The sequence below is a fragment of the Xyrauchen texanus genome, chromosome 7 (genome assembly GCF_025860055.1).
Source record: "Xyrauchen texanus isolate HMW12.3.18 chromosome 7, RBS_HiC_50CHRs, whole genome shotgun sequence".
Taxonomy (NCBI): domain Eukaryota; kingdom Metazoa; phylum Chordata; class Actinopteri; order Cypriniformes; family Catostomidae; genus Xyrauchen; species Xyrauchen texanus.
In genome coordinates, this window is record NC_068282.1 from 38,661,865 (window position 1) to 38,688,144 (window position 26,280).

The 26,280-nt window shown below is 37.8% G+C and overlaps 1 protein-coding gene across 8 annotated transcripts; it reads left to right on the forward strand.

Annotated features, from left to right (window-relative positions):
• Nucleotides 1-211: 211 nt before the first annotated feature.
• On the forward strand, nucleotides 212-26,268 carry ical1 (islet cell autoantigen 1-like). 8 transcript variants are annotated; one of them, XM_052130565.1, is made up of 17 exons: nucleotides 222-270; nucleotides 1,059-1,120; nucleotides 1,205-1,242; nucleotides 1,336-1,507; nucleotides 2,558-2,630; nucleotides 2,815-2,938; nucleotides 4,233-4,431; nucleotides 4,517-4,642; nucleotides 5,070-5,168; nucleotides 5,250-5,335; nucleotides 10,348-10,394; nucleotides 11,044-11,112; nucleotides 11,204-11,446; nucleotides 12,368-12,634; nucleotides 12,767-12,868; nucleotides 12,995-13,111; nucleotides 23,773-26,268. In XM_052130565.1, the coding sequence occupies exons 3-16, from the start codon at nucleotides 1,229-1,231 to the stop codon at nucleotides 13,108-13,110; spliced, it is 1,737 nt and encodes a 578-aa protein (XP_051986525.1). In that variant the 5' UTR covers nucleotides 222-270; nucleotides 1,059-1,120; nucleotides 1,205-1,228; the 3' UTR covers nucleotide 13,111; nucleotides 23,773-26,268. The 8 variants fall into 8 exon arrangements, with proteins under 8 accessions (XP_051986522.1, XP_051986525.1, XP_051986521.1 ...); XM_052130562.1 differs by lacking the exon at nucleotides 1,059-1,120 and having other exon boundaries at nucleotides 212-270; nucleotides 1,157-1,242; XM_052130561.1 differs by lacking the exon at nucleotides 1,059-1,120 and having other exon boundaries at nucleotides 237-270; nucleotides 1,153-1,242.
• The last annotated feature ends 12 nt before the right edge of the window (nucleotides 26,269-26,280 follow it).

Here is a 26,280-nt window from a genome sequence, read left to right on the forward strand (position 1 = left end):
AGCATTTGTGAAACAAAAGAGAATGAGTATGTGATAATCCATCACATGTGAATATAACTTTTTTTTAATTGATTTATTTTTACTTTCCTTCACTGGTATGTCTGTGTTTTTTTGTTTTAGTACCCTGGCAGTTAATTAAATAAATAAGCAAATAAATAAATCAGGTCTGGTTGGTCTGTGTTAGCGCATGCGCTCTCGCTCTCTCAGCTCACGGTAATGACGTACGTGAACGTTCCCAGCGCTGCTCACGGGCCACGGCAACGTCAGCGGGTAAGGAAATGCGATGCCCTCAAAACACTTTACTAAAATATACTCTGTCATTTAATCAGTCTAATTAGGGAAAATATCAACACCGGCCACACATTGTCCTAGGGAGCTGCAGACTGAAATCGTCATGTAAATATTCGCGGCGTAAGTTTGTGTTTTTAATAGATGAACAGCGCGAGCTCGGTGACTCATTATCTTGTTTGTTTGGGATCCGGTAAGTCTGCCTTTTGGATTCACATGTCTTTGTAAGGAGTCCTCTGTTCGGTATGAGTACATAATGCATTGCGTTCACTGTGGTATTCTATAAACAGAAATGCATGACAAATGCAAATAAAAAAAAGCGAGCAGATTGCTTGCAACCTTGTAACCAGAGACTGTTTATGTTGCGTTTTATGGGAGGAAGGTGCGATTAGAGCAGCGTCAGCTCTAAAAGAACATTGGGTTCTGTATAACAGTGTCTTCTTTTTGTGCTAATAATATCGTTTTCGGAGTTATGTTGTTTAGTGGTCAGAACAACATCACTTAAGATCGCCTGAAACACTAGTCATCATGTGAATGGTCACGACAGGTGCATGGTTTGTATTATAATTACCATATTTTAATAGTTTACTTGCACGAAACGTTTACATTTGCTTCATTTGTACCGATGTGTCACTGGTGACTGTAGGAAATGACAAAGTCTCTCATGACAATAAGAGTCATGAGAGCCATTGTAAGGCTAACAGCTGTTACCTTAAAAAGGACAAAAAGACATGGCAGTTTTTGCAAATTGATTTTTTCCCCCATTTTAGAACTTGAAATAGATGTCCAGTTATTTCAGTGTCTGTTGAATGCAACCACTGAATTTCACAGAGTAAGTATTGATGTTTCTGTATTTTTCACAAGGTAGATTTTGTGACTGGAGGCAGAATGATACACTGATATCTCCCATTTGCAGATCTAAGCAAGGCACACAAAGAAGATGGACAGCTATGGGTTTGTATCTTGAATTTGTACCTCTCTTTCTTTGGATAAAATCTTTCAAAATATAGATCTCTAAAGATCACTGTATGCTCCGTGTTCTCTCAGGTTCTCCAGTGATATGTTCAGCGGGAGAGCAGTTTTGGGGGAAGACAGCTCGGTCATGGCCCGAATGCAGAAGAAGTTCTGGAAGACCAAGCAGGTTTTGATCAAGGTCACTGGGAAAAAGGAAGATGAGCATGTGGTTGCATCTGATGCAGACCTGGATGCTAAACTTGAGGTATAAGTACCTTTCCATATCTCAAGCACATTAACTTACAGTGGCTGTGGATGACTCATGCTGTATTTTAATAATTGAAAGCAATAATTTTTTTTACCAACCCTCCTTTTATATGTGTGTGAGCGAAAGACAGAGTGAGGGAGGATAATGGAGCACTGACATAGGATGACAGGGAAGAGAGAGGAGATTAATTGAGCTCTGTAGCATCTGTAGGTGTGACCTGAAGCTCCACCAACTATATTTTTAAAATTTTTCAATCAGTATTCAAGATGAACACAACTACAATCCTCCATACGATTATCTAATTGGCGAATCGTGTGGCAGCAGTGCATAAAATCATGCATATACAGGTCAGGAGCTTCAGTTAATGTTCACATCAACCATCAGAATGGGGGATTTTTTTGATATCCTTTGGTGCCATATGGGCTGGTTTGAGTATTTCTGTAACTGCTGATCTCCTAGGATTTCCACACACAACAGTCTCTAGAATTTACAACGAATGGTGCCAAAAACAAAAAACATCCAGTGAGCGGCAGTTCTGTGGATGGAAATGCCTTGTTGATGAGAGAGGTCAACCGAGAATTGCCAGACTATTTTGAACTGGCAAAGTATACGGTAACAGCTCTGTACAATTGTGGTGAGCAGAACAGCATCTCGGAATGCTATTCCGAGATGCAGGTTGGCGCCGTTTTGTCGGCACGAGGGGGACCTACACAATAACAGGCAGGTGGTTTTAATGCTGTTGGCTGATCAGTGTATACCTGATCAAGATATCAGGTCAAGTTTGTTTGAGATCAAGGGTGCTGTAATCTCAGTGAAGGAGAAGCTTCTGTTTGCTTATATAGAGAATAATTTGGAAAAGCACTGCTGCAAAAATGCTTTATTTTGACTTGAGATTTGAAATCTCATGCATGGTGAGCTGAAGGTGTGAATGTGTTTGTGAAATGTAATAAAATCTAACAAAGTGTGTTTGAAGGGCTTTTAAGTGCATTTGTTACGAACGTATGAAAAATTAAAGTTATCTCATATATGTCTGTCTGTTCTCTCCAGTTTTTCCATTCAGTCCAGAGCACTTGCACAGAACTTCTGAAAGTGATTGAGAAATACCAGCGAAGAATCACACGTGAGTTAGGAACATGATCTCCTCAATCTTTGTGGACACAAACACAAAGAGTCTTGTTTAGATTGTTTTGAAAGCAGTGGCACACATTTTCTATTTTTCTGGGTATTGTTTCTGTAAAGTCAATCCACATATTGTTTCTAAAACTATGGCACTGTTTTTCCCCTTTCTGTTCATTTCTTTTTAGACCTCTCTCAGGATGAGAATGAGCTTGGGCTGTTTCTGCGCTTCCAAGCAGAGCATGATAAAACAAAGGCAGGCAGTATGATGGATGCCACTAGTAAGGCACTCTGCTGCTCTGCTAAGCAAAGGTAGACAGACATACACTTACAAATTTGCAAGAATTTACAGCCAATAAATAAAAATGTATTGTGATTAATCCAAACATGTGTTAACTACATTAGTTAACATAAACTTAAAATTAACAATACTTCTACAGCATTTATTAATCTTGGTTTATATTAATTTCAACAAACTAATACATCTTAAAATTAAAAGTTGTATATGGTAACATTAGTTAATGCATTATAACAGGAACTGAAAATGAACAATTGCATTTTCATCGATTTAAGTTGCTGTAAATGCTGTAAAAAATATAGTATATTCTTAGTTCATAATACCTAATGCATTATTGCATGATTCCTTATGCTATAAAAAAAATCAGTGTGAAATTTTGTTCGCAACCAATTTTACTTCCATAATCTGAGATATTTCTGAGTGAAATATATTTTTCAAACAATTATACCATGTATCAAGATGTTTCTTTGATGTAGGCTTCTTATTAAAATTAAAACCATTGATGGAGTGTTTCCCTTACCCAGAGGGCCCGCGTGCATTTAAACATCAGTCTGATCAAATAGTCATGTGTCATATGTTGTTGTGAAGCTCTAAAAGAGTAGAATGCAACCAGCCTATTTGTTCTACAGAAAAAAAATATAGCGAGTAATGGCTAAGCATATGCCTTTGACAAATATGTTGCTGTTCTTCACCAAATATAGTAAACAGAGTAACAGTGTAAAATGTCACATACCATTTTTAGAGGATGTGATTTTATTTCAAATGAGCCCACAAACAAGGTAATTGAATGCATAGATCATTAGATAATCCACACGAAGCACAATGTTAAATGACTACCAGGAGAGGGCGCTAAGTAAATAACGATGCAGACTCATTGAGGCAAATGGCACTCATTCTGTGAAGTCTCATTACTAAAATAATATCTCCATACCATGCAAACCTTTAGTCATTGTTGTGTTTGCATGTGTAATTAGTTATGTTTTATTTGTTTGGAGAAGTTTTTGCACATCTCAGATACAGTTGATATGACAAAAGGAATTTTCCAGAGCCACCTTATTTACACCCAGAGATTTTCATCAGTTTCTTAGGCTGAGAGTCTCAGAATGTATCTCATTCTATATAATTAAAACAATTGAAAAGTCTTCTTTACTTTGATACCAAACACTCAACCCTCCTTGTTATAAGCCTTTAATTTTGGGTATGCCCATGAAACAAAAAATCTTAAAAAAAAAACATTCAGACCTTAAAGGGTTAAGCAAACAACATCAGTCAATCCTGTCCTCTTTTCTGTCTTTATGTCATATCCAGGCTGGCTCTGTGTCCCCCTCTCCATCGAATGGAACAGGAAGTGGAGACGTTCCGGAGGAGAGCCATTGTTGACACTCTGCTGACAGTGAGCCGAATGGAAAAGGCCCGGACTGAGTACCGTGGAGCTCTGCTCTGGATGAAGGATGTCTCGCAAGAACTGGACCCAGACACCTACAAACAGCTGGAAAAATTTCGCAAGGTCAGATGACACAAGGCGAGTGAGGGAGGGACTTCTAAATACGTATATGTGTGTAAAGCTGTCTGTGTTGGGTGTATATGAACAGGTTCAGGCCCAGGTAAGAGGGACAAAAGTGCAGTTTGATAAGCTGAAGAATGACGTTTGTCAAAAAGTGGACATGCTGAGAGCCAGCCGCTGCAACATGCTGTCACATTCCTTATGCACATACCAGGTACTATTGTTGACATTTTCTTTTCCTAATTCACCTGTTTCGCTGTCAACATTAAATCAAAATGCCTTTATTACTGCGCATTTATGGTCTTATTGTGCTTGATTCAGTGTATGTTATTGTATCAAAGTGCATGATATTCCAGATAAAAACATGTCTTCATAATCTTTCATCTTAATGTAATAACTTGCTCTGCCTCTAAAATTACTTTCTTTTCGGCTGACATCGCCAATCAATCATATTTTTCAAATATAGAGATAACTTTTCATTATCCAATCGTCATGATGAATAAAACCAATTCCCATCCTAAATTTTTTGGTTGAATATCTTGGTTCCCTTAGAAATATGTCACATTATGGAAGTGAAATGGGTTGCTAATGTTTTTTCTTGTTGACTTCTACCTTTTTTGGTATGCATGGTATTTCTGTAGACAATGCACCTACAGTACTGGGAGAAGACTGCACACATGATGTCTGGCATCCATGATGCCTTCAAAGGATATGTACCATACCAGTTCACTACCCTTAAAGTATGTGTTTGTATGTGCACAATTGTCAAAAAATAAACCGCTGTGATATTAGATGTCATGTAACGGTATGGCTCATTACAGGAACTGAGAGATCCACTGGACCAGATTGCTTCCGAACAGCCAGCAGAGGACAGCAAAGACAAGGACAAGAAGACCCATCCAGACAAGTGAGGACACTATTTGACATGCCAATTTGTGACATCACATCATACCAATGTTTCTTGCACTGCTATTCAGGAGCAGGAAAAAAATATACAGTGGCCCCAAATGGATTTTTGGACACTTAATATATAAATTACTGTTATCTATTTCAGTGAAATTCATACATTCATAATTATGGCACAGGCATCCAAATGCTTTTTTGGAGCCACTGTCAGGGACACCTTCAGCTGTACGCACTGTGCGTACAATGAGCCCTTCGACTGACCTGAGAAATATTTACTCTCAGAATATTCATCAATCATGAAATGTGTCCCGTATTTCTGTTGGCTTTTTAAAAGAACTAGCGATGGCCAATTTGCAAATGAATTATTCTTTTGAGTTGGTTCTTTTCAGTGAAATGTCCAAACGTCTGGCAAAACTGTCTGAATAGATTCGTGATTCAGTTCGTTCAGAGCGCTCTCTCTCACTGAATCATTGGGAGCGGTTTCTCGCGCAGTAAAACAGTATCGGGATATTTACGAATACAGAGCTGGATACAGTGTAAATTGACCTATATGCAACTGAAACAAAAGGCTGTCTTTTTGTGAGGTAACTTTGAGACAGCTAGTGCTGTTCAAACTGAATGTGTTTTTGCGTCCGCTCGTGCTGTCTTCCATGTAAACATTCACTAGATGGGTGGCTTTTGACAACTGAATCACCTTTCACTGTGTTTTTAGTATCTATCACGGGAGTGCAACATTTTTAGACAGTGTATCATGTAACTTCTTCAACTGATTAAAACGTGTCTCGAGACTGCGTTCTGCTCTTTTCGTTGTGGTGAGTTTGAAAAAATGCTTTAGCCAATAGTTACATGAATGCTACTCATACTCGAGAAAATAAAAAAATGCTTATCTCAAAGTCACCAGAATAGATTTTTTTGGTGTTGTTTTTACACACAAAAAGGAGCATGCCCCTGGACCCCCATAGATATAAGGTTTATTAGGCAGATTTCTGTGCTTGCCCTCAGATTAAATCCTGCAGGTGCCCCTGGGCACTGTATTTATTTTATTGTTGTGAGCTTGTGAATTGTATGTGCTGAAAGTAAGTCAAGGCGGCATGAAATGTATTATATCGTAATATAAGTGAATATAATTCACTTACACTAATGTTATCAGGTGTGTAAATGACACTTCACCTTTTAAGTCTCCAAAGTTTTCAATCGGATTATTGTGTCATTTAACAATTTCCTTTCAAAAAACATCAAATAAATATGTCTTACTATGTCACTCTTCATTTTAGCCCATGCAAGAATATTATCAATTTAATTAATGAGAAAATGTATCCAAAAACCGCGCCGTACACGGCACTCTCCCATTCATTCCTATGGGTACGTGTTAAAAGCTTTTCAGAGCGAGCAACGTTAGCCAAGGGGGACGGAGCTTAGGAAAGGGTCAATAAGTCAAATCCAGGGGTGTAAATTAATTGAATAAAAATATGTATAAAAATAAAAAGTATTATTTTTTTGGGGGGCCTGGGTTGCTCAGCGAGTATTGACGCTGACTACCACCCCCCTGGAGTCGCGAGTTCGAATCCAGGGTGTACTGAGTGAATCCAGCCAGGTCTCTTAAGCAACCAAATTGGCCTAGTTGCTTGGGAGGGAAGAGTCACATGGGGTAACCTCCTTGTGAATTCTGATTCACAGTCTCCAAATTTTCAATCGGATTACTGTGTCATTTAACAATTTCCTTTCAAAAAACATCAAATAAATATGTCTTACTATGTCACTCTTCATTTTAGCCCACGTAAGAATATTATCAATTTAATTAATGAGAAAATGTATCCAAAAACCGCGGCGTACACGGCACTCTCCCATTCATTCCTATGGGAAGTGTTAAAAGCTTTTCAGAGCGAGCAACGTTAGCCAAGGGGGGCGGAGCTTAGGAAAGGGTCAATCCAGGGGTGTAAATTAATTGAATAAAAATACTCGTATAAAAATAAAAAGTATTATTTTTTGGGGGGCTTGGGTTGCTCAGCGAGTATTGACGCTGACTACCACCCCCTGGAGTCGCGAGTTCGAATCCAGGGTGTACTGAGTGAATCCAGCCAGGTCTCCTAAGCAACCAAATTGGCCTAGTTGCTTGGGAGGGTAGAGTCACATGGGGCAACCACCTCGTGGTTGCGATTTTAGGGGTTCTCACTCTCAATGGGGTGCATGGTAAGTTGTGCGTGTATTGCCTCCACATGCTGTGAGACTCCGCGATGTAAAACGAGCCACGTGATAAGATGCACGGAATGACAGTCTCAGAAGCGGAGGCAACTGGGACTTGTCCTCCACCACCCGGACTGAGGTGAGTAACCCTGCCACCACGAGGACCTACTAAGTAGTGGGAATTGGGCATTCCAAATTGGGGAGAAAAGGGAATGAAAAAAAGTTATGTTGTTAAGGTAAGTTATAATTGTTTTGGATTTGTACTTTATGGTAAATGGTCTGCACTTATATAGTGCCTTTTTTAACCTTGGAGGTTACCAAAGCTCTTTACACTGTGTCCCATTCACACACACACACACACACACACACACACACACACACACACACACACACACACACACACACACACACACACACACTCATACACCAATGGCGGCAGAGCTGTCATGCAAGGCTCTAGCCTGCCATTGGGGTCAACTTGGGGTTCAGTGTCTTGCACAAGGACACTTCGGCATGTGGGCCGGGAATCGAACTGCCAACACTGCGATTAGTGGCCGACCTGCTCTACCACCTGAGCCACAGCTGCAATGTTACTTGAGTACAATTTAAATAGAATACTTTTACTTAATTTAATTTCCAAAGCCTTACCATTTTATTTAAACTTGAAAAGTACTCATTACAATTTTGCAGATCATTTTTTATTTTGTCTTACTGTACTGAAGCCGCCTTTTCACTGCATCCGGAGTGTCGCACGGCGGCTGAGTGGAGTTCCGACCATCTGCAGAGGCAGAATTTCAGATCTGATTTGAGCTTTGCATACGTTTAAATATTTGTGCGACTTGATCGTATGTGACCGCCTGACTGAATGTGATGTATTCAATCAAAACTATGAGCATGTAGTGAGAAACACTTTGTCCTAAACTTTATTCTAAATGCCTGCTACTTCTACAGATTGGAAAGTTATGAAGTCAAAAATTATCATTCACTTTGCAAATATAACTTAATGAATTCATACATCTGTTCTACAGCAAGGTTGGGTAGCAAACCTCAGAAAACTATTCACAAAACCAACAACATTGCTATCTTTCTTCAAAGCTTCTATTGAATCTTTTTTTTATCTTTATTGATGTCTCAAGGGGCTGGGTGCTCCGACATTGCAATTCGTAAGTGCCTTTTCTCATGCAATGAACACTGCATGACTGGCAACGTTTTTGCTAAATAAAATGATGTGGTTCATTACACGTCTCCGGGCAGTTCTGAAGTGAAATATCCACTGTGTGGCACTAAAAGCAAGTGAAATGTTCTCCCTAACAGAACAGTTTTATTATCTCACTACCCTAAACCTTAAACATTCTTTGACACTTTGGCTTATATGTCATAAGATAAGTGTTGACTTATATAAAATAAGTGTTGACTTATATGTCATAAGAGAACATTGTATGAGAAACAGAGCTAAAAGTAAGTGTTTATGAACTGATAATCTGCTGGTTTACTCGTGATTTGAGTGAAAGGGGATAAAAGTTGTTGTTTTAGCCCCTCTAATTTTACATACAACAGGCCACATAAAATTATTTTGCAAAAATGCAGTTATTGTAACACAATTGCGAATGCCAATAGGGGAGAAATATGACAGTTGTCGGACGGAGACGAGACAGTAAAAAGGGGACTTAACAATCCTTTTGAATTTAACTACAGCCTCCAACACAATCTCCTCTCTTGATTTCATTATAGCTTGGAAAAAAGATACTTTTTCAGTACTTAAGTACAATTTAACGTGAACACTTTTTTACTTTCACTCAAGTATATTTTTGGCTAAATACTTGGACTTTAAAAATTTTCACTCCGTATCCATACATTCACTTAAGTATAATTTCTGAGTACTTTTTACACCCCTGGTCAAATGGATTGGCAAATCAGACTGAATTGAACACAGGAGTCATCAGTCTGAATTATGCTAAATGAAAAATACTAAATAAAAGGTGATAAACGTCCACACTGGACAGAAAGCATGGCCAAAATATTTGTTCGAATATATACATCAATGTTTTGATTGTGCCTCGGAGGTTCAGAGTTTATACTTTTGGGGGAGATAAACCCACGGATGGTTTACTTATAGTTGTCTGTGAACAATAAACTGGAATAATAGAACTTATTTTGACATCAAAAAAGTTACATACTTCACCTTTAAATCAGTCTACTTAATTAATTACTGACTGCTTGTTCATACTGTATAACATCATGTACTGTAGTTATTCGATGTATTCAGTAGATACTTCATACACATCCAATTGTCTTATTTCTCCTCACAAAATCAACAAAACAAAATGTCCCCTTTGAAGGCACATTGCTTGCCTGTTATTGTCATCTCTCTCATTCACTGTCTTTCCTCATTCCCTCAACCCCTTCGTCTCTCAGATCTGGTCTGTTCATGTGGGAAGCCTCTCTAAAGGCTCTGGTTACTGATCTGTGAGTGGAACATTTTAATTGTATTAGAAACTCCCTCTGTCTCAGTGAACAAGAAACACCGCTTTAAGTTCCTCTGTCATTTCCTGTTTTGGCAGTAGGAAATGAGATGGTTTATTTGTTTCTGTGCCAGCTGTGTTAGATTTTCTCATACCATGTAATAACTGAAAGAATCACACACACACACCCTTTTCCTAGAAATAACACTTTGGGTGATCCAATTTGTCATTTTAGATTTAATTGTACGTTTTAGTTCCTGTCTAGGTGTATGAACCATCTCTTCCCATCTCAGAAGTTATACATCCATTTAGTCATCCATCGGTGTGTCTGTTAAATTGATTTTGTGTTTGCATATTTGTATTTCAGTCTTGTGTCACTTGAAGATGAACAGCTGTGTGAATCATCCAAGACTGGTATGTTCAGTTCTTAATGCACAATTTGTAAAACACCCAGACCTACAGCATGATTACTCAGCCTAATGCTTATCTAAGGTCCTGTTTACACCTGGTATTGACATCCATGTCTAGTGATCCAGTCATATGTGGTCAGCCAACATGTGGTATTAACGTGTGTCATTATAATTGCATTGGCACATTCATTTCAGAAAAGAATGATACTGATGTGCATGTTTTATAAAATCTGTGTAACTGCATGTTTTTGTCAGGCAGAGCAAAGATGTTCCATGAAGCCTTGTCCATGTTCATGTAAGGGTTTTTTGAGATGGAAAAAATGTTGAGATCAGAGACAAGAGACACTGTTCTTTATACACAAACAGGTTTCAATGAAAAAACGTAGTTGTTTCTTACCAGAGGCATGTTATTGTGTCACGTGAATTTGTACGCCAGAAATGTAACCCTTAAATGACAGTCTAGAGCAGGGGTGCCAAACTCACAGTTTTTAGTTGTATTGGTGCCCGCACCACACAACACTGGTTGCGGACTGCATGTATCTACTACAAGACCACTGGAGATCGGATCACCCGAGGCAGATATAAATAAAGTTGTAAATGGGGCCCAAAAGCTTGTGTTTTAGAAAGATGTTCTGTTTTTTTATCGTTAACAGTTCCTTCTCATGCTGTAGATGGACAGAGTAGAGGATCTGACAGTTCTTTGTGTGCCAGCCTGGATTCTGGTAGGTTTGGTTTGTTTATGTGTGCAAGCATCTTATTTTTACAATTTGTTTGTTTGTTTCGCTCACGTTCACTTCTGCACCTGTACTGCAGCCTTGAATGAACAATTAGGCCCCTTTGGTGAAGCTAGCACAGATGATGACCTCCTATTCATGACCTGTGACTCTGCCCCGATCATGATCCCTTCCCTCACTCCAGCTTTGACCCCAACCCGAAACCCGGCCATGTCTGCTGTGCAGCCTCACATATTGCAGGAGGCCACTGTTCAGTGGGATTTAGGTGCCTCACATGAGGAAAAGCAGAAAGCCTTACTCAGCACTGTACAACCGGAAATAGGTATATATGCCTGTATAGGTCTCTTCCATTCACACAGCGCTCACTAAAGTCCTGTCCTTTCTCTCTAAAATCAATCTAAAACCTGCCTTGGATGTGTTCTTTTCATGCTTAAGGCTATGTTCACCTTCTGATTACCTTCTGAGTTGTAAATATACAACAGAAGTTTCAGACCTTCTCTCCTTAACACAACAACACTGTTTAATTTCTTGGAATTCTTGGAACTTGGAAAACCTGTCTTCAACAACTGCGTTCTTCAGTTTGCTTTTTTTCTGGTATTCTGGGATACCTTTGCTTATTTACATAAAATTGACCCTGTCTTGCTTTTTGTTAGTGCTGATTAACTGCATACACTAAATGGCCCAAAGTGTGCAGGCACCCCTTTGTAAATTAAAAGGTTTGCCTATTCCAGTAATTCCTGTGAAGACAAACCTTGGGGCATACAATGACATTTAAGAGAACTGTGTGCTTTGAAATTTGTGGCAACAGTTTAAGGAGGGCCCTTTTCTGCTTCAACATGCACAAACCATTGTCCATAAAGCTATGGTTTATTGAGTCTATTGGGGATAAAATTGACTGGCCTGCACAAAGTCCAGACCTGAACTCTCCCAGACCATTGAACACTTTGTGCTGAATTGGAATTGGCCCCATTGCCCAATATCAGTGCCTGACCTCACTAAAGTGTCTGAATGGGAAGCAAGCTGTTCGATGATCGACAATTGGTGTGGTGTTCGAGTGTTCTCATATTTTTGGCCATGTATTGTAATTTGTTGTTTATTGTTTAGAAGTATTGGTGCCTTTTGATAAGATTACTTGTCTGACCATGTACTGAACTTTTAAAAACTTTTCTGTTTTCTGTTATGTTACTGCCACTTATAGTGATAACACATTTTTGCGACTTTCTTTTCCTGTTTATTATGGTAGGCAGAGATCTGTTGTCTGAGGTTTTACACTCTGGTGAGGTGAAAGAAGAGGAAGGAGAGAGAGGAGATTGGACATTCCTGCAAGATCTGCTAAGTCCTGGTGCCACAGGTGGTGCTAGTGAGTTCAGTAAGGTGTGGCAGGATGCTTTCGGCTGTTTTGAGGCCCCTCCTGCTCCAGTTGTTCCCACCTCATCACAAGCAGAAACATCAAACACACCCACCGGCTTCCTGCCATCTCATCTCCTGGACCACAGCCTCAGCACCACAGGTTAAGTCTTAGACTTCCCTATAGTACTGGGAGGAATTATCCTTTTTGTGCCATTAGTGTGGCGTGCAAGCAATTAATTAAGGCCTTGCATGCAGATCACATCACTTTTGTTAATTTTTTGGTGTCATTCAGGATGGGCGACACCACCCATGTTTCAAGCCCCACCTCTCCAAACACCGCCTTGTGGAGGACAAACTCAGCCTGTCCAGAATAGTCCAAACTCTTTGGTTAATGGTGAGACATTTGTGTGCATTTTTCAATAGATTGAAATCAAGGGGTAAGGTCTTAGTCTTAGAAGGTCTTACCTCTCACATTTTCCTGAACTTTTCACTGTTTCTAATTGGTCTCTTTTCATTTCAGCTGCTAAAGGAAGTTCCAGGGACATGTCTGCGTGGTTCAACCTCTTTGCAGATCTGGACCCTCTGTCAAACCCAGATGCTATTGGACGCAGTGATCAGGAGCTCCTCAATGCCTGAGGTGTGTTTGTGTATGCGTGTCTGTCCATTCACTGCTTAATTTTTCAAAAGAAAACAAGACCATGTCCAAACCAGGCGTGATGTGAAGATATTATATGCACATTGAAAGCAAAAATGCTGGATGACATTATAAAATCATAGCCAGTGAGAACCAGACTTCTCACAGTCAAATTGGACTGACTTTTCGTTAGCTAAAATCATTCTGTGCTTATTGAAATACTAAGCACTGCACCAAGTGGCAATAGTGGTACCTGTTGTTGAGCGCATGGGTGAGCTCCATTTTACAGGTGAAATATACTCTGAGGGGCGCCAAAAGCAAGTTATGAAGAGAGTTGTTTTTGAGCTGTACAGGTGATATATATATATATATATATATAGAAAATACAGTATGGAGGATCCCCCCAAACCTAACTATCAGTGGAGCAAAAAAACCAACATCTGTACAGACTAATAACCAACAGTTGATCTAAGACAGCTGGATGGATCTCAAGACACATTTTAGATTTTTAGATTAGATTTAACAACACAGTGTCCCAAAAACTTTGTGTTTATGTTGAGAGACACTGAAAACCAGTGAAAAGGTACACAACCGTAGTCGCATGAATATAGATGGAATGCAAGAACACGTCCTGTGAAAACATCACTCTGAGCGATCAATGAACTAAAATGGATACTATGGACTGTAGGGCAGTGATAGACTTATGTTCAATGATGGAAAAATAAACCAAACAATAAATTGACTTTTGAAGTCACTTTTTGTATCGTCTAATCAGTGCTACTTTTGCTTTTACTTTGTGCGACTCCATGTGCGTGAACGTTGTATTTTGGCTTTGCTATACGCAAACTCATAATTTAATAATAATATACGTTTATTTTATATAGTGACTTTCTACAAACTCAAGGTCGCTTTACAAGTAGCAAGCAAATATACAAAAAAACAAACAAACTAAAAAACCCCCAGAAGGAATCAATTATGAGTCCAAATGACATAGGGCAAATAGATATGTTTTGAGGTCAGTTTTGAAATCATGTATGGTGTTGAGGTCACAGAGGGATTGTGGGATAGAGTTCCATAATGATGGAGCAGTAGTGCTAAAAGCCCTGTCACCCATTGATGTTGGCTTATAATATGGGATGAGTAGTTAACTGTGTCAGAAGACCTGAGTGAGCGAGATGGTGTGTAGGAATGACTAAGATCTGTGATGTAAGGAGTGATTGTGAGGAATAATTTATACTGAATGTGGTAAGAGACAGGTAGCCAGTGCATTCTACATAAAATGGGGATGATGTGAGATGATTTCTTGGAATAAGTGAGAATCCGAGCTGCAGAATTCTGTATGTATTGCGGTTTATTGATTGTATTAATGGGGAGACCAGAAAAGAGGGCATTACAGTAGTCGAGTCATGAAGTGATGAAAGTGTGAACAAGATTCTTTGCATCTTTTATATTGAGAAAGGGGCGTAGTCTGGCAACATTACAGATGTGAAAGAAAGCAGCTTTTGAGAGAGAAGAGATGTGTGCGAGGAAGGAGAGTGAAGAATCAAAAATAATGCTGAGATTTCTGAATGAGGGACTGACCAGGACACCATCAATATCAACAGACTGATCAGAGTTGCGAGATGTAAGATTTGTGGAACGAAATAAAAGTACATCAGTTTTGTCAGTGTTAAGTTTGAGAAAATGAATGGTCATTCAGGTATTGATGTCATTGATATATGCAGATAAGGAGCTTTGGGGTACTGGGGCAGCGGGTTTTTAACTGATATACAGCTGTGTGTCATCAGCATTATAGTGAAAGTTGAGTCTGTGCCGGTGGATGATGTGACCAGTGGAAGCATATTCAGTAAGTGATGAAGAGCAGTGGACCAAGAACAGAACCCTGAGTGATGCCTTGAGAAACAGGAGCTGTAGTATATTTAAACTGACAAATGGAGATGTATTGTTGACGGTCAGAGAGATAAGAATTGAGCCAGGATAGTACAGTAACAGAAATGCCAATAGCATAGAGGCGAAAAATTAGTATGCTGTGTGAGAGTGTCAAATGCAGAATCTAATGGGGCTTTTCCACTGCAGGGTACAACTCGACTCTGCTCTGTTTTTTGGGGGTTTTCCCACTGTGGATAGTACCTGGTACTTTTGTTTTTTTTAGTACCACCTCGGTTGAGGTTCCAAGCGAGCCGAGCCGATACTAAATGTGATGTAAAAATCCTGCAGATCACTGATTGGTCAGGAAGAAACGTTACTACCAGCGTCACTGGATTTCCAACACGCGACATCAACACGCTAGTTTTAAAGTTATAAACCGCAAAAACAGTATAATTTGTTCATGCGACTTTCAAACTATGAATAAAGAAATGGCTGTGAGCAAAACCACGCCTTGGTCAATAAAGGAGGTGCAGACGGTCCACTCGTTAACGATGAGCGAATTGAATAAGTCAGGAAGTGTCTCAGCTGTTGGCCACACACGGCTACCACCGGACCTTCCAACAGTGTAGGGAAAAGTATATATTTTTTTTTTCATAAAACTGACTACAGAACCATCAAGGAAAAGTGGAAATGGTTCGACCAAATGGACGCTATCTAAACCGGTGAGCAATGGGAGGGAGAGTGCCCTGGACTGGCGTTGAACCACGATGGAGGATGGTATGTTTTGTTATGTTAACTCTATACTCTGATTGAAAGCTTCACTTTATTTAGTTGACCAGCTACTGGAAGCTTGCTTCTAAAACAACCAGGCCAATTTAACTGTTACACTTGTGTAAAATCACCATGCAACAACTGCTTTATGCAGCACAATGAGTTGGTAGCTAACAGCTAGCGGTCGTGTTATTGTTTTGGTCAGTTTGTGTCGCGGTTAAGATGATGTCACGGTAGTAGAGGCGGCGCAACTATGACGAACAGCCTATAATCCCACCCATGTTGAAGTGGTACTAAACTGCAATGGAAATGCAAGCTCAGAAATGTAAAGCGAGTAGAGTTGAGGCGAGTCGAACCGTATCGTGCAGGGGAAAAGTGCCATAAGACAACAAGAATAGTGAGGGCACCAGAGTCTGTGGCCACTAGAAGATCATTAACAACTCAAATGAGTGCAGTCTCTGTACTATGAAGTGGACCAGATTGAAAACACTCTTGTGTGAGGGCAGATAGGATTGTAGCTGAGAGGCAACCACTTTTTCCATCATTTTGGACAGAAAAGGGAGATTTGAAATAGGATGGTAATTTTTAGTCACAAGAGTCCAGTCCAGGCTTTTTTAAAACAGTGGAAAAGAGGGTTTTGGGTCTGGAAGTGGCATAATTGATAAGGGAAGAAAAATATGCCATGCGTAAAGCATTTTCTTTATGCAGATTTGTATGTCTGCATATAGTCATTGTAGGCTAATGAGTGAACAGTTAAACCAGTTTTCTTAAAGAGATGTTCAAGGCAGCTTCCTCCAGCTTTCAGAGTGCAAAGTTCAGGTGGAAACCAGGGAGACGAGTTAGTGGAGGGGACAAGTCTACTCTTAAGAGGGCCATGTAAATAGGGCTGAAACGATTAGTCGATGTTATTGACAACGTCGGCAATAAAAAAATTGGCGATAAAAATTGTAATTGTCAAATAGTCGTTTGATCTCATTTAACATAACATGAGATCACATTAAACTCTAATGATGACTCGTGAGCGTATCACTGCAGCTCACGTCTGACTGCAGAGAGGAAGAATTACACCGATCACAGTCCAGATGCACTCTAAACCTTCCAAACAGCTTCATCTTATGTAGATCGCAAAGTACAAGGGAATTATACAAAAATAACAAATAAGTAAATACACAAGCACTCTTGTTGTGGAATAAGCGGAGCCGGAGCTCTTTAAAAGAAACACCCCGGTGTTACATCTAAAATGCAGTTATATTTAATGCGTTATAGCTTTATTAAAGTTCAAATAATTTGGAAGCAGGTCAAGAAATTAACTACAAACTCCGAAACTGGCATTTCTCTGTGTGGTCAGTGCATCTTCTATGAGTTGCGCGAATGTCCCGATCTAAGGGGTAGAGATAGAAACTGCACCTGGCTGATGCGCACTCTGTTGCGGGGCCGCTCATCCCTCGAGCGCGCACACTTAATGCAGTTAGATTATAACGCGATGGCTAACGACTTAATGAATCATAATATATGTCACTGTGCATTTCTTATCGTGAAGAGAATTGGCAATATGCAGCTTTATTAATTTGTTGGAGTTTGTTTTTTGTGAGTTAAAGATGGATTGAAGTGAACAGAAAGGTGAGAGACGAAGTCTTCGTCTCATTATACACTGCAGAAAAATACGTTTAGGATTTGTTTTGGCTTGTTTTCCAATAAAATATCTAAAACTCATTTTAAACAATGTACATTTTCTTTAACAGCTATACTGCAGAAGAAAAAACTGTTATCTGAGAATGTTGAATATAATATTTAAAATACAAATATTTTAAAATACCGGTATGTGAAATCCTTAAAAAAAAAGATGCATTCACCTGAGAAGCAGCATATAAGATATTTAGAATTGCTTTTAGAGAATAGATCTTTACTATAAGTATATTTTGTCTTTACTGCACTCGCAGAAGTATAACCAAGTAAAAAATACACTTGTATACAAAATACACTTATATTTAAGATGCATCCTCTTAAAGCAAGTCTAAATATCTTATATGTTGCTTCTCAAGTACATTTATCTTGTTTTAAGGATTTTTAGACAATTTTAAATGAAAAACAAGACAAAAACTCTTGATAACAATAGTTTTTATTTGCAGTGAATGTTTTTACTGATTTAAACTTAATAAAAAGTATTTTTTTCCCTTTAATTCAGTGAATGTCATTTAGAGGTATTTTTAAAAGATGATTTTGTCCTCTTTATTGTTAGTAAGCACGTTTAATACAACCACGTTTAGTCGGCTAAGTGCTAGTGATTAATTTTTGTAATAATCGTTGAATAACCGTTCTAATAATCGTTAGTTGCAGCCCTACATGTAAATAAAGGGAATTAGAAATGGATGTATTGTATCTACTGAGGATGTCAATGGGACAGGTAATTTCTGTAATACCTGTAAGATATGAGGTTTGTACTGATGCAGAAAAGGGTACAGGATCAATAGATTTAAAGTTGCGGTTGGTTAATGGATTTCAGACATGACCTGGGGAGAGGGGTTTCACAACTTAAGTTCAATAAATGAATGATCAGACAGTCCAGTCTGAGAGCCAAGCACAGAGAAATTACTTCAACCAGCAGTAGAGTCTAGGTCTAGAGTGTTGCCACGAGAATGTGTAGTGATGTCAACTTGTTGTACTAAATTGAAACGTTCAAACACAGACATGAGCTTATTGGCAGCAGCACAATCAGCATCTACATGTATGTTGAAATCACCAAGTAACAATACAGATGAAGATATGGCACAAGTTAGATTTAACAGCTCATTCATATCATTGAAGAAATCGGACAAAGATTTTGGTGGGCGATCTACAAGAAACACAAACCGTGGCGATGGACCAATGACTTAAAAAAAACAGGTATTCAAAGGTACTAAGCTCATGGAAGTCAATGGTTTTAGTATTTAAGCTGTTGTATTCAGGGGAAGTTAGCAGGTTCATGTGGAAATAGTCGCTGGGAATTTTCCATGTTTCAGTAAGCAGCAGTATATCTAGGTTTTTATCAGTTATTGTTGTGCAGAGCAGTGTGGCCTTTTCTGTAAGGGACCGACAGTTAAACAGAGCAATGGCTGTGCTGAATACAGTGTAATCAGACTTTAGCCAGTAATATGTTTTTAAGCAACTGAAAAAAGCACAAATGTCAAGGCATTTCAAAACTTCTCCAGGGCCCAAAATACCCTCAGACTCCAGAGGGTTAAGCCGTTTCCATTCAGAAATGTTTGTTTATCGCTAATTCGCCTCCCAGATGTCCCTAATTATTCCTCTCAAATTTGGGTAAAATGGGGAGATTATTGAGACAATTAATTGAAATTAGTCAGTTTACTGTCATTTTAATTAACAAATAAAAGCAATCAGAAGAGGAGGAATTGCAATCAAAAGGGAGCAGTTGCCCTTCTGATAGGATTGTAATATTGGTCCTGATGTTGCGCATATCTTAGTTGGCACCAGCTCTAACCCGAAAGTAGATCGTCATGGCCCTGTTCAAGCTGGGAACCTGCCGGCAAAAGTAGTGGGGAAACTTTCTCTCAGTCTAAAGTACGGTGGCTGACAGAGCTCAACGTGCTGCAACCTAAAGAAGACGCATGCAAATAGAAAAAAACGCATGCAAATAGAAAAAAAAACGCATGCAAATAAAAAAACACCCGCAAATTAAGAAAACATCTTCATCAGTTTCACAACACACATGTGCTCCAAATACTCACAACACAACAAAATACAGAAACGCGCTGCAAGTAATACAGACCACAATGGAAATGTTTCCGGGGGAACCAAATAAGTGACGAACCCGGCTGGGACGTGCTTATTGCATGTGAGCATCCCTATGCCCTACTCTCTTCGAAGAGTAGACGGCAGAGCTCTTCAAGTGGGACTTTGGAGTGAGCATGGCACTAGTGTGCCATTTATGTAGCCGTTTGGAACGCACTTGATGAAGGGAGCAATGAAAGACAACTTCCAACGTAATTATTTTCACCTGGGATGTTCCCATGACAACGCAGCACGTTGTCCATCAGCTGAATAGCTGTTCTGAGGACAGAAATATAATGCTGTTAACATAACGGTTGCAAATAAATTTATTTTTACTTTACAAAAAACTGTTAAAATATGCGTTTTATATATCCGTTATATATCTGTGTGTCAGTGTCTCAACTTTAAAACATTGGACCCTACATTACCTACACCTTCTTATGAAACTTTTCTTTATGAAAATTTAAACATAACATGAAACAATTTGTATAGTGTAACTCAGAGCCATGGAGAGAATGGCTCTGGTGTAACTGATGTAAAGATTAATATCTTTCCTTCATGTTCCTCTTCTCTATCTTTTTTATTTATTTTAGTTTTCAGCTCATTGTTCTTTTCTCATTTCTGATGACATTGAACATATTGTTAATACATTTTGTATATTGTATACAAGTTGTATGTCATAAATTAATCTCTGCATGTTTGGCGGAAAAAAAGTTAAAATAAATAAAATAAAATAAAGTAGAATTTTGAGCTGTAAGCAAAGAGTAGAAGAACTATAAAAAAGTATAATATTACAATATAATATTATAATATTATTTCTATATACAATATATTACAATATTATTTTAATATTATAGTTTATTTATAAAAAAAAATATAGGCTTTCACTTCTTGTCAATATCAGTTCTTTGCTGTAAGCACGTCCCAGCCGGGTTCGTCACTAATTTGGTTCCCCCGGAAACATTTCCGTTGTGGTCTGTGTTACTTGCAGCGCGTTTCTGTATTTGGTTGTGTTGTGAACTTTTACAGCGTGTTTCTGTATTTGGTTGTGTTGTGAGTATTTGGAGTACACGTGTGCTGTGAAACTGATGAAGATGTTTTCTTAATTTGCATGCGTTTTTTTTCTATTTGCATGCATCATCTTTAGGTTGCAGCACGTTGAGCTCTCTCGGCCACCGTACTAAAGACCATCAATCGATGTGCATATATGCTGTGTGCACAGTTATTAAAGAAAAAAAAATTATGCAGCGTTATATCAGGGTTTACATATATGATACATTCCTGATTATTCAATATTTTGAACAATCCTCTAATCAAAAGCATCCCCATCACAACTGCATTATGTCCCGCATATTTCTCCAGCAACTTTTAACGACCAACTGAACTTGATTATCATCTAAAATTTATTTTGGCTTCACAATGCAAATTGACATTTTCTGAAGAAGCAGTAAATACGATCCGAGGTAAAGATGGTTAGATTTAAAATATTTATACATTTTAAAATGTTCAAAAACTTGGTTTCTGAAAGTGAACTCGGCATTGGACAAATGGTTCTGATAGTTTTTATTCTTGCAGAACATTCTGAGAATGTCATTCAGCCGAAAGCTAATTTAAATTTGTGTATAAATTGGTCTATAAATATATAATTTCTTCAATTGGTAATTTTTTTTTATTTAAATAATTTTTCGTTTGGTAATTTATTTTATTTAATAGAGAATTTTGCTGGCAATTTTTCAAAAGTAAAACTAAACAATAATTTAAACTGAAAAATATTTTAAATGTTTCCATCAGCTTTATTTTGATGTGCTAACTTTTTCCGCCAAAAACCTTGGATGGAAACGTAGTTAATGGTAATCAGTACATACAGTTGATGTCAGAAGTTTACTTGGGTTAAAGTCATTAAAACTCATTTTTTAACCATTGTCAAAAGTTTTGGCTATTGTTTACAGACAGATTGTTTCACTTTTAATTAACTATATCACAATTCCATTGGGACAGAAATGTACATACACTAAGTTAACTGTGCTTTAAGCAGCTTGGAAAATTCCATAAAATGTCAAGCCTTTAGGCAATTAGCCAATTTGCTTCTGATAGGCTATTTGGAGTCAATTGGAGGTGTACCTGTGGATGTATTTTAAGATCTACCTTCAAACACAGTGCCTCTTCGCTTGACATCATGGGAAAATCAAAAGAAATCAGCCAAAACCTCAGAAAATAATTGTGGATCTCCACAAGTCTGGTTCATCCTTCGTAGCAATTTCCAAACGCCTGAAGGTACCACGTTCATCGTTACAAACAATAGTATGTAAGTATAAATGTCATGGGACCACGCAGACTCATAGCAAACCTCGTAGTTTGGTGCAAAAAGGGCAAATCAATCCTAAAACAACATCAAAGGACCTTGTGAAGATGCTGGAGGAAACGGTTTGACAAGGATCTATATCCACAGTAAAACGAGTCCTATATCGACTTGACCTAAATGGCTGCTCAGCAAGAAAGAAGGCACTGCTCCAAAAGTACCATTTAAAAAAGCCAGACTACAGTTTGCAAGTGCACATGGGGTTGAAGTTCTTACATTTTGTAGAAATTTCCTCTGGTCTGATGAAACAAAAATTTTACCGTTTGGCCATAATGACCATCGTTATGTTTGGAGGAAAAAAGGTGAAGCTTGCAAGCCGAAGAACACCATCTGAACCATGAAGCATTGGGGTGGCAGCATCATGTTGTGGGGGTGCATTGCTGCAGGAGGGACTGGTGCACTTCACAAAATAGATTGCATTATAACGAAGGAAAATGATGTGGATATACTGAAGCAACATCTTAAGACATCAACCAGGAAGTTAAAGATTGATCGAAAATTGGTCTTCCAAATGGACAATGACCCCAAGAATACCTCCATATTTGAGGCCAAATGGAGTAAGGACAATAAAGTCAAGGTTTCGGAATGGCCATCACAAAGTCATGACCTCAATCCGATTTGTGGGCAGAACTGAAGTGTGTGTCAGCAAGCAGGCCTACAAACATGACTCCGCAACACCAGTTCTGTTTGAAGGAATGGGCTAAAATTCCAGCAACTTATTGTGAGAAGCTTGTGGAAGGCTACATAAAACGTTTGACTCAAGTTAAGCAATTTAAAGGCAATGGTACCAAATACTATCAAAGTGTAAGAAAACTTGGGGATGTGATGAAAGAAATAAAGGCTGAAATAAATAATTCTCTCTACTATTATTCTGACATTATCACTTAAAATAAAGTAGTGATCCTAACTGACCTAAGACAGGGAATGTTTTCTACAATTAAATGTTAGGAATTGTGAAAAACTGAGTTTAAATGTATTTGGCTAAGGTGTATGTAAACTTCTGACTTCAACTGTAGATTCAGAATTTATAATGCATACAATTTTATTTTAACATGGTTGGCAGTGATTGGATGATGCTGGCTATTACTTTGAATCAGAATAAATTATTCTTATTGCTATTGTAATTTCTTTAAAGTATCAAAACATGAATAACCAATATAATTTGGAAAGAAATCTGAATTTCTGTAGTTTGGTATTATTTAAAATGTCACAACTTAGTCCTGGTGTCCAAATATGTGTACATATATTTTTTAAATATATTTATTGCTTGTTTATTAGGTGCTACTAATTGCAAATCAAAAAGGGCAATGGAAAATGCAGTCACGCTCTGGTCTCTGGTGGATAATGTAATGTCCTTAAATTATCTGATTGTATTCTTTTTATATTATAAATAAATATATAAATGTATTATTAAATATTTAATTATCTTTATTTTTATTACCTTTTTCAGCCAATAATATATGTGATTAATTTTATAAATTTATCTTCGTATGAAATTAATGTAATTTTAATCGATTGACTAAAAACACCTACCTTTTATTTTCATGATATCTGTGCTGCATCTCAACTTCCACAATCAGTCTCTCCTTGTCCATGTACATGAGAAACACTTTGTTCCAATTAAATTTCAGTGTGGGTGGGGCTACCCAGCAAGGCGCAGCAAAAATATAAACCCAAGTGACCAACAAAATGTCTTTTTGCTTGTCACTTGTCCCTATCACAGCTGGTTTGGACTGAAACTTTGATTAGCACAGAAGGGATTGCTTTGATCACGTGTTGCATTGCTGTATCGTGCCTGGTAAGGATACGCTTTAAGGCTTTACTTGAATCGCTGTATTGCAAGGCTTGTAGTGTGCATTAATTAACCTTGTTCTCTATCTGCCATGTCTTCCTTTAGTGAGTGAAGGTTTGAAGCTGGATATCATCCAAATTATTCTCTCTACCCATGAGAGATCCTTGATTTGGAGCTTGAACATTACCTTTTCCTTAAACGATTCAACCTGAGCCAAGGAAGGATATACTGTAGAATACTGTCCATATTAATTATGGGAATGTCGCTTTACATCTTTCAAAGTGTGTGTGAATGTGTGCATCTACTGTATGTTCAGACAATGAAGGGTAAAATGTTAGACTTCTCTATATCACTAAAAAGTGTTGTTACATGGGTAGGGATAAACCTATACGAGTCTGTAAATACAAAATATCTCAAATGGGGGTTTTGCTAGAAGACAGGGGTCATGAGTTTTAAATATCCAGAAACAGGGTTACAGATTTATTACACCTATTATAGATTACAGACTGTATTTTACAGATTATATACAGATAGTTACGCATGCGTCACAAATTTTTATTTTTGGACTCCCTTTCACTTGATTAGTTTAATGGTGAACAATAAAACCAATAAATGAAATTATTTATTGATACCATAAAAGAGTGTTACTGTAAACTACATATGCAAGTCATGTGCTGTGCCATTAGTTAAATGAAAATAAGATGGTATAATGGAGCTAATAATATGCGAAGCATTCACAGTGACAAAAATGCTATAATACACTCAAAGAGAATTATGTTTTTCACTGTTACACTGTGCTGCAAAACACTGGAAATAATTCTCTGTTTGTTTGTGATATTTTTTTTGTATGTTATTTTGAGCGCCAGAAAACCTGGCAACCCCTTCCCCTAATCAAAAGAAACATGACACTTTTCAGATTACTCCAGATAACTGTAATCTTGACTCATCAGGAGTAAGTTTATCTGTAACTATGACCAATCTTTATATTGTATAAAAACAAATCTAATTATTGCTTGCACTAAACTGTCTCCGAGGGCCATCTCGGATGGTTCCAGAATGTATCTTGTCTGTTTTGATAACTTGTTTGTTTACACTCAATAGCTTATGTAGGTATCTAACCATGAGACATTTCAAATGGATATGTCTCCATATTTGACAAGCACATATTTCTCTCTTTTTGTGCAGTTTAATGTTTTGAGGTGTCACTTTCTGTACTAGAAATCATTTCCATGCGTTTGGAGCTATATGTTGCAACATTATTGTAACATTTTGTTCCTTGTCTTTTTTAAAACTTTGTATGAAAAGAATGTACACTGCACCATTCACAGCTGCTTTCATATGTTTATTTTATGCAACTATGCCTTTTGTTTCAGTTACATAAACAATGTACTTGTAGAATTTCATTGAAGGAAACTGGAATGGAAGAGATTTAATAGTCCATTTGAGAGTAAATAAATTTGAGTGAAATTCTGTCATTTTTAGTACTCTCGTTATTTGTTAATCTATAAACAAGTGGATTAAATTATCATATGCCAAATGTTTGAATTATGACACTCATGAAACCAGAGTTAAATAGAATTGAAAATGTATTCAAAGGGGGGGAAAATATCTAACATATTACTGGTAACATACTAGAAACAAAATCAATTAATTTCCCTAACAATTAATAACAGCCATCTAATTTACACACTTATCTATTATTCTTTAATATTAAGGCAATTACAGACATTTGTCCCATGATTGCCTGTTTTCTTTCTTGTCTGATCTCTTATCGATTTTATTTTAAGGAAGAAAGGAAGCTTTACAGGATGTTTAATGGAGTATTTCACAGTATAAAGATGCTACAGTCCAAATCAGTACATTTTCTGTTCACTATTTGCTAAAGCCATGCCTCCCTCTTTTTTAAGTATCAATACATGTCATTAAAACTATTTTTTTTTCCATTATGACATCATATAATGTTCAATATAGTTCCAGGACCAATACTGAAGACATCCCTATTGTCTCCTCTTTCTCCTAATCCATGTCCAGCCTCTCATCAGCATTATGCACATATAGGTTTACATATATGTGGGAAAGCTCTATACATTTAAGGGGAGAGACAAATGTAGATAGACAATTATAGAAAAATGACAGTAAGCAAATGTAATCCTATAGACAGGTGGTGGAATTCAGGCATATTTGTAATCCTCAAATTTGCTACAGCATTTCTGTGTGTTCCATCAACATTATTCAAACTGCATGTAATAGTCCATATCCACTTCGTCAGTAAATCAAATCACTTACATTTAGGTTAAAGGATGCATCTATGCATAAGAAAATCCAAAAGGCTTCATGGTAAATAAATCAATAAATGCAATAAATCGTAGAGAAAAAGCAGTGCAATACTGAAAATGTTTTGTCTATATACATACACCATTGTGAAAAAGTCCTTTTGATCCCTCTGATGCAAGGAGACATGTAATACCATTACCCTTTAAAAACAAAACAATGTTTCATGTTCAAGTTTCAGATCAATTTCTATCAAATTATACTGGAGTATGGGAAATACACCATCTCTGATCACCAGTTGAGGTTCCTCTGTTGGGTTAAGACCAAAAAATGAGCTTTTAC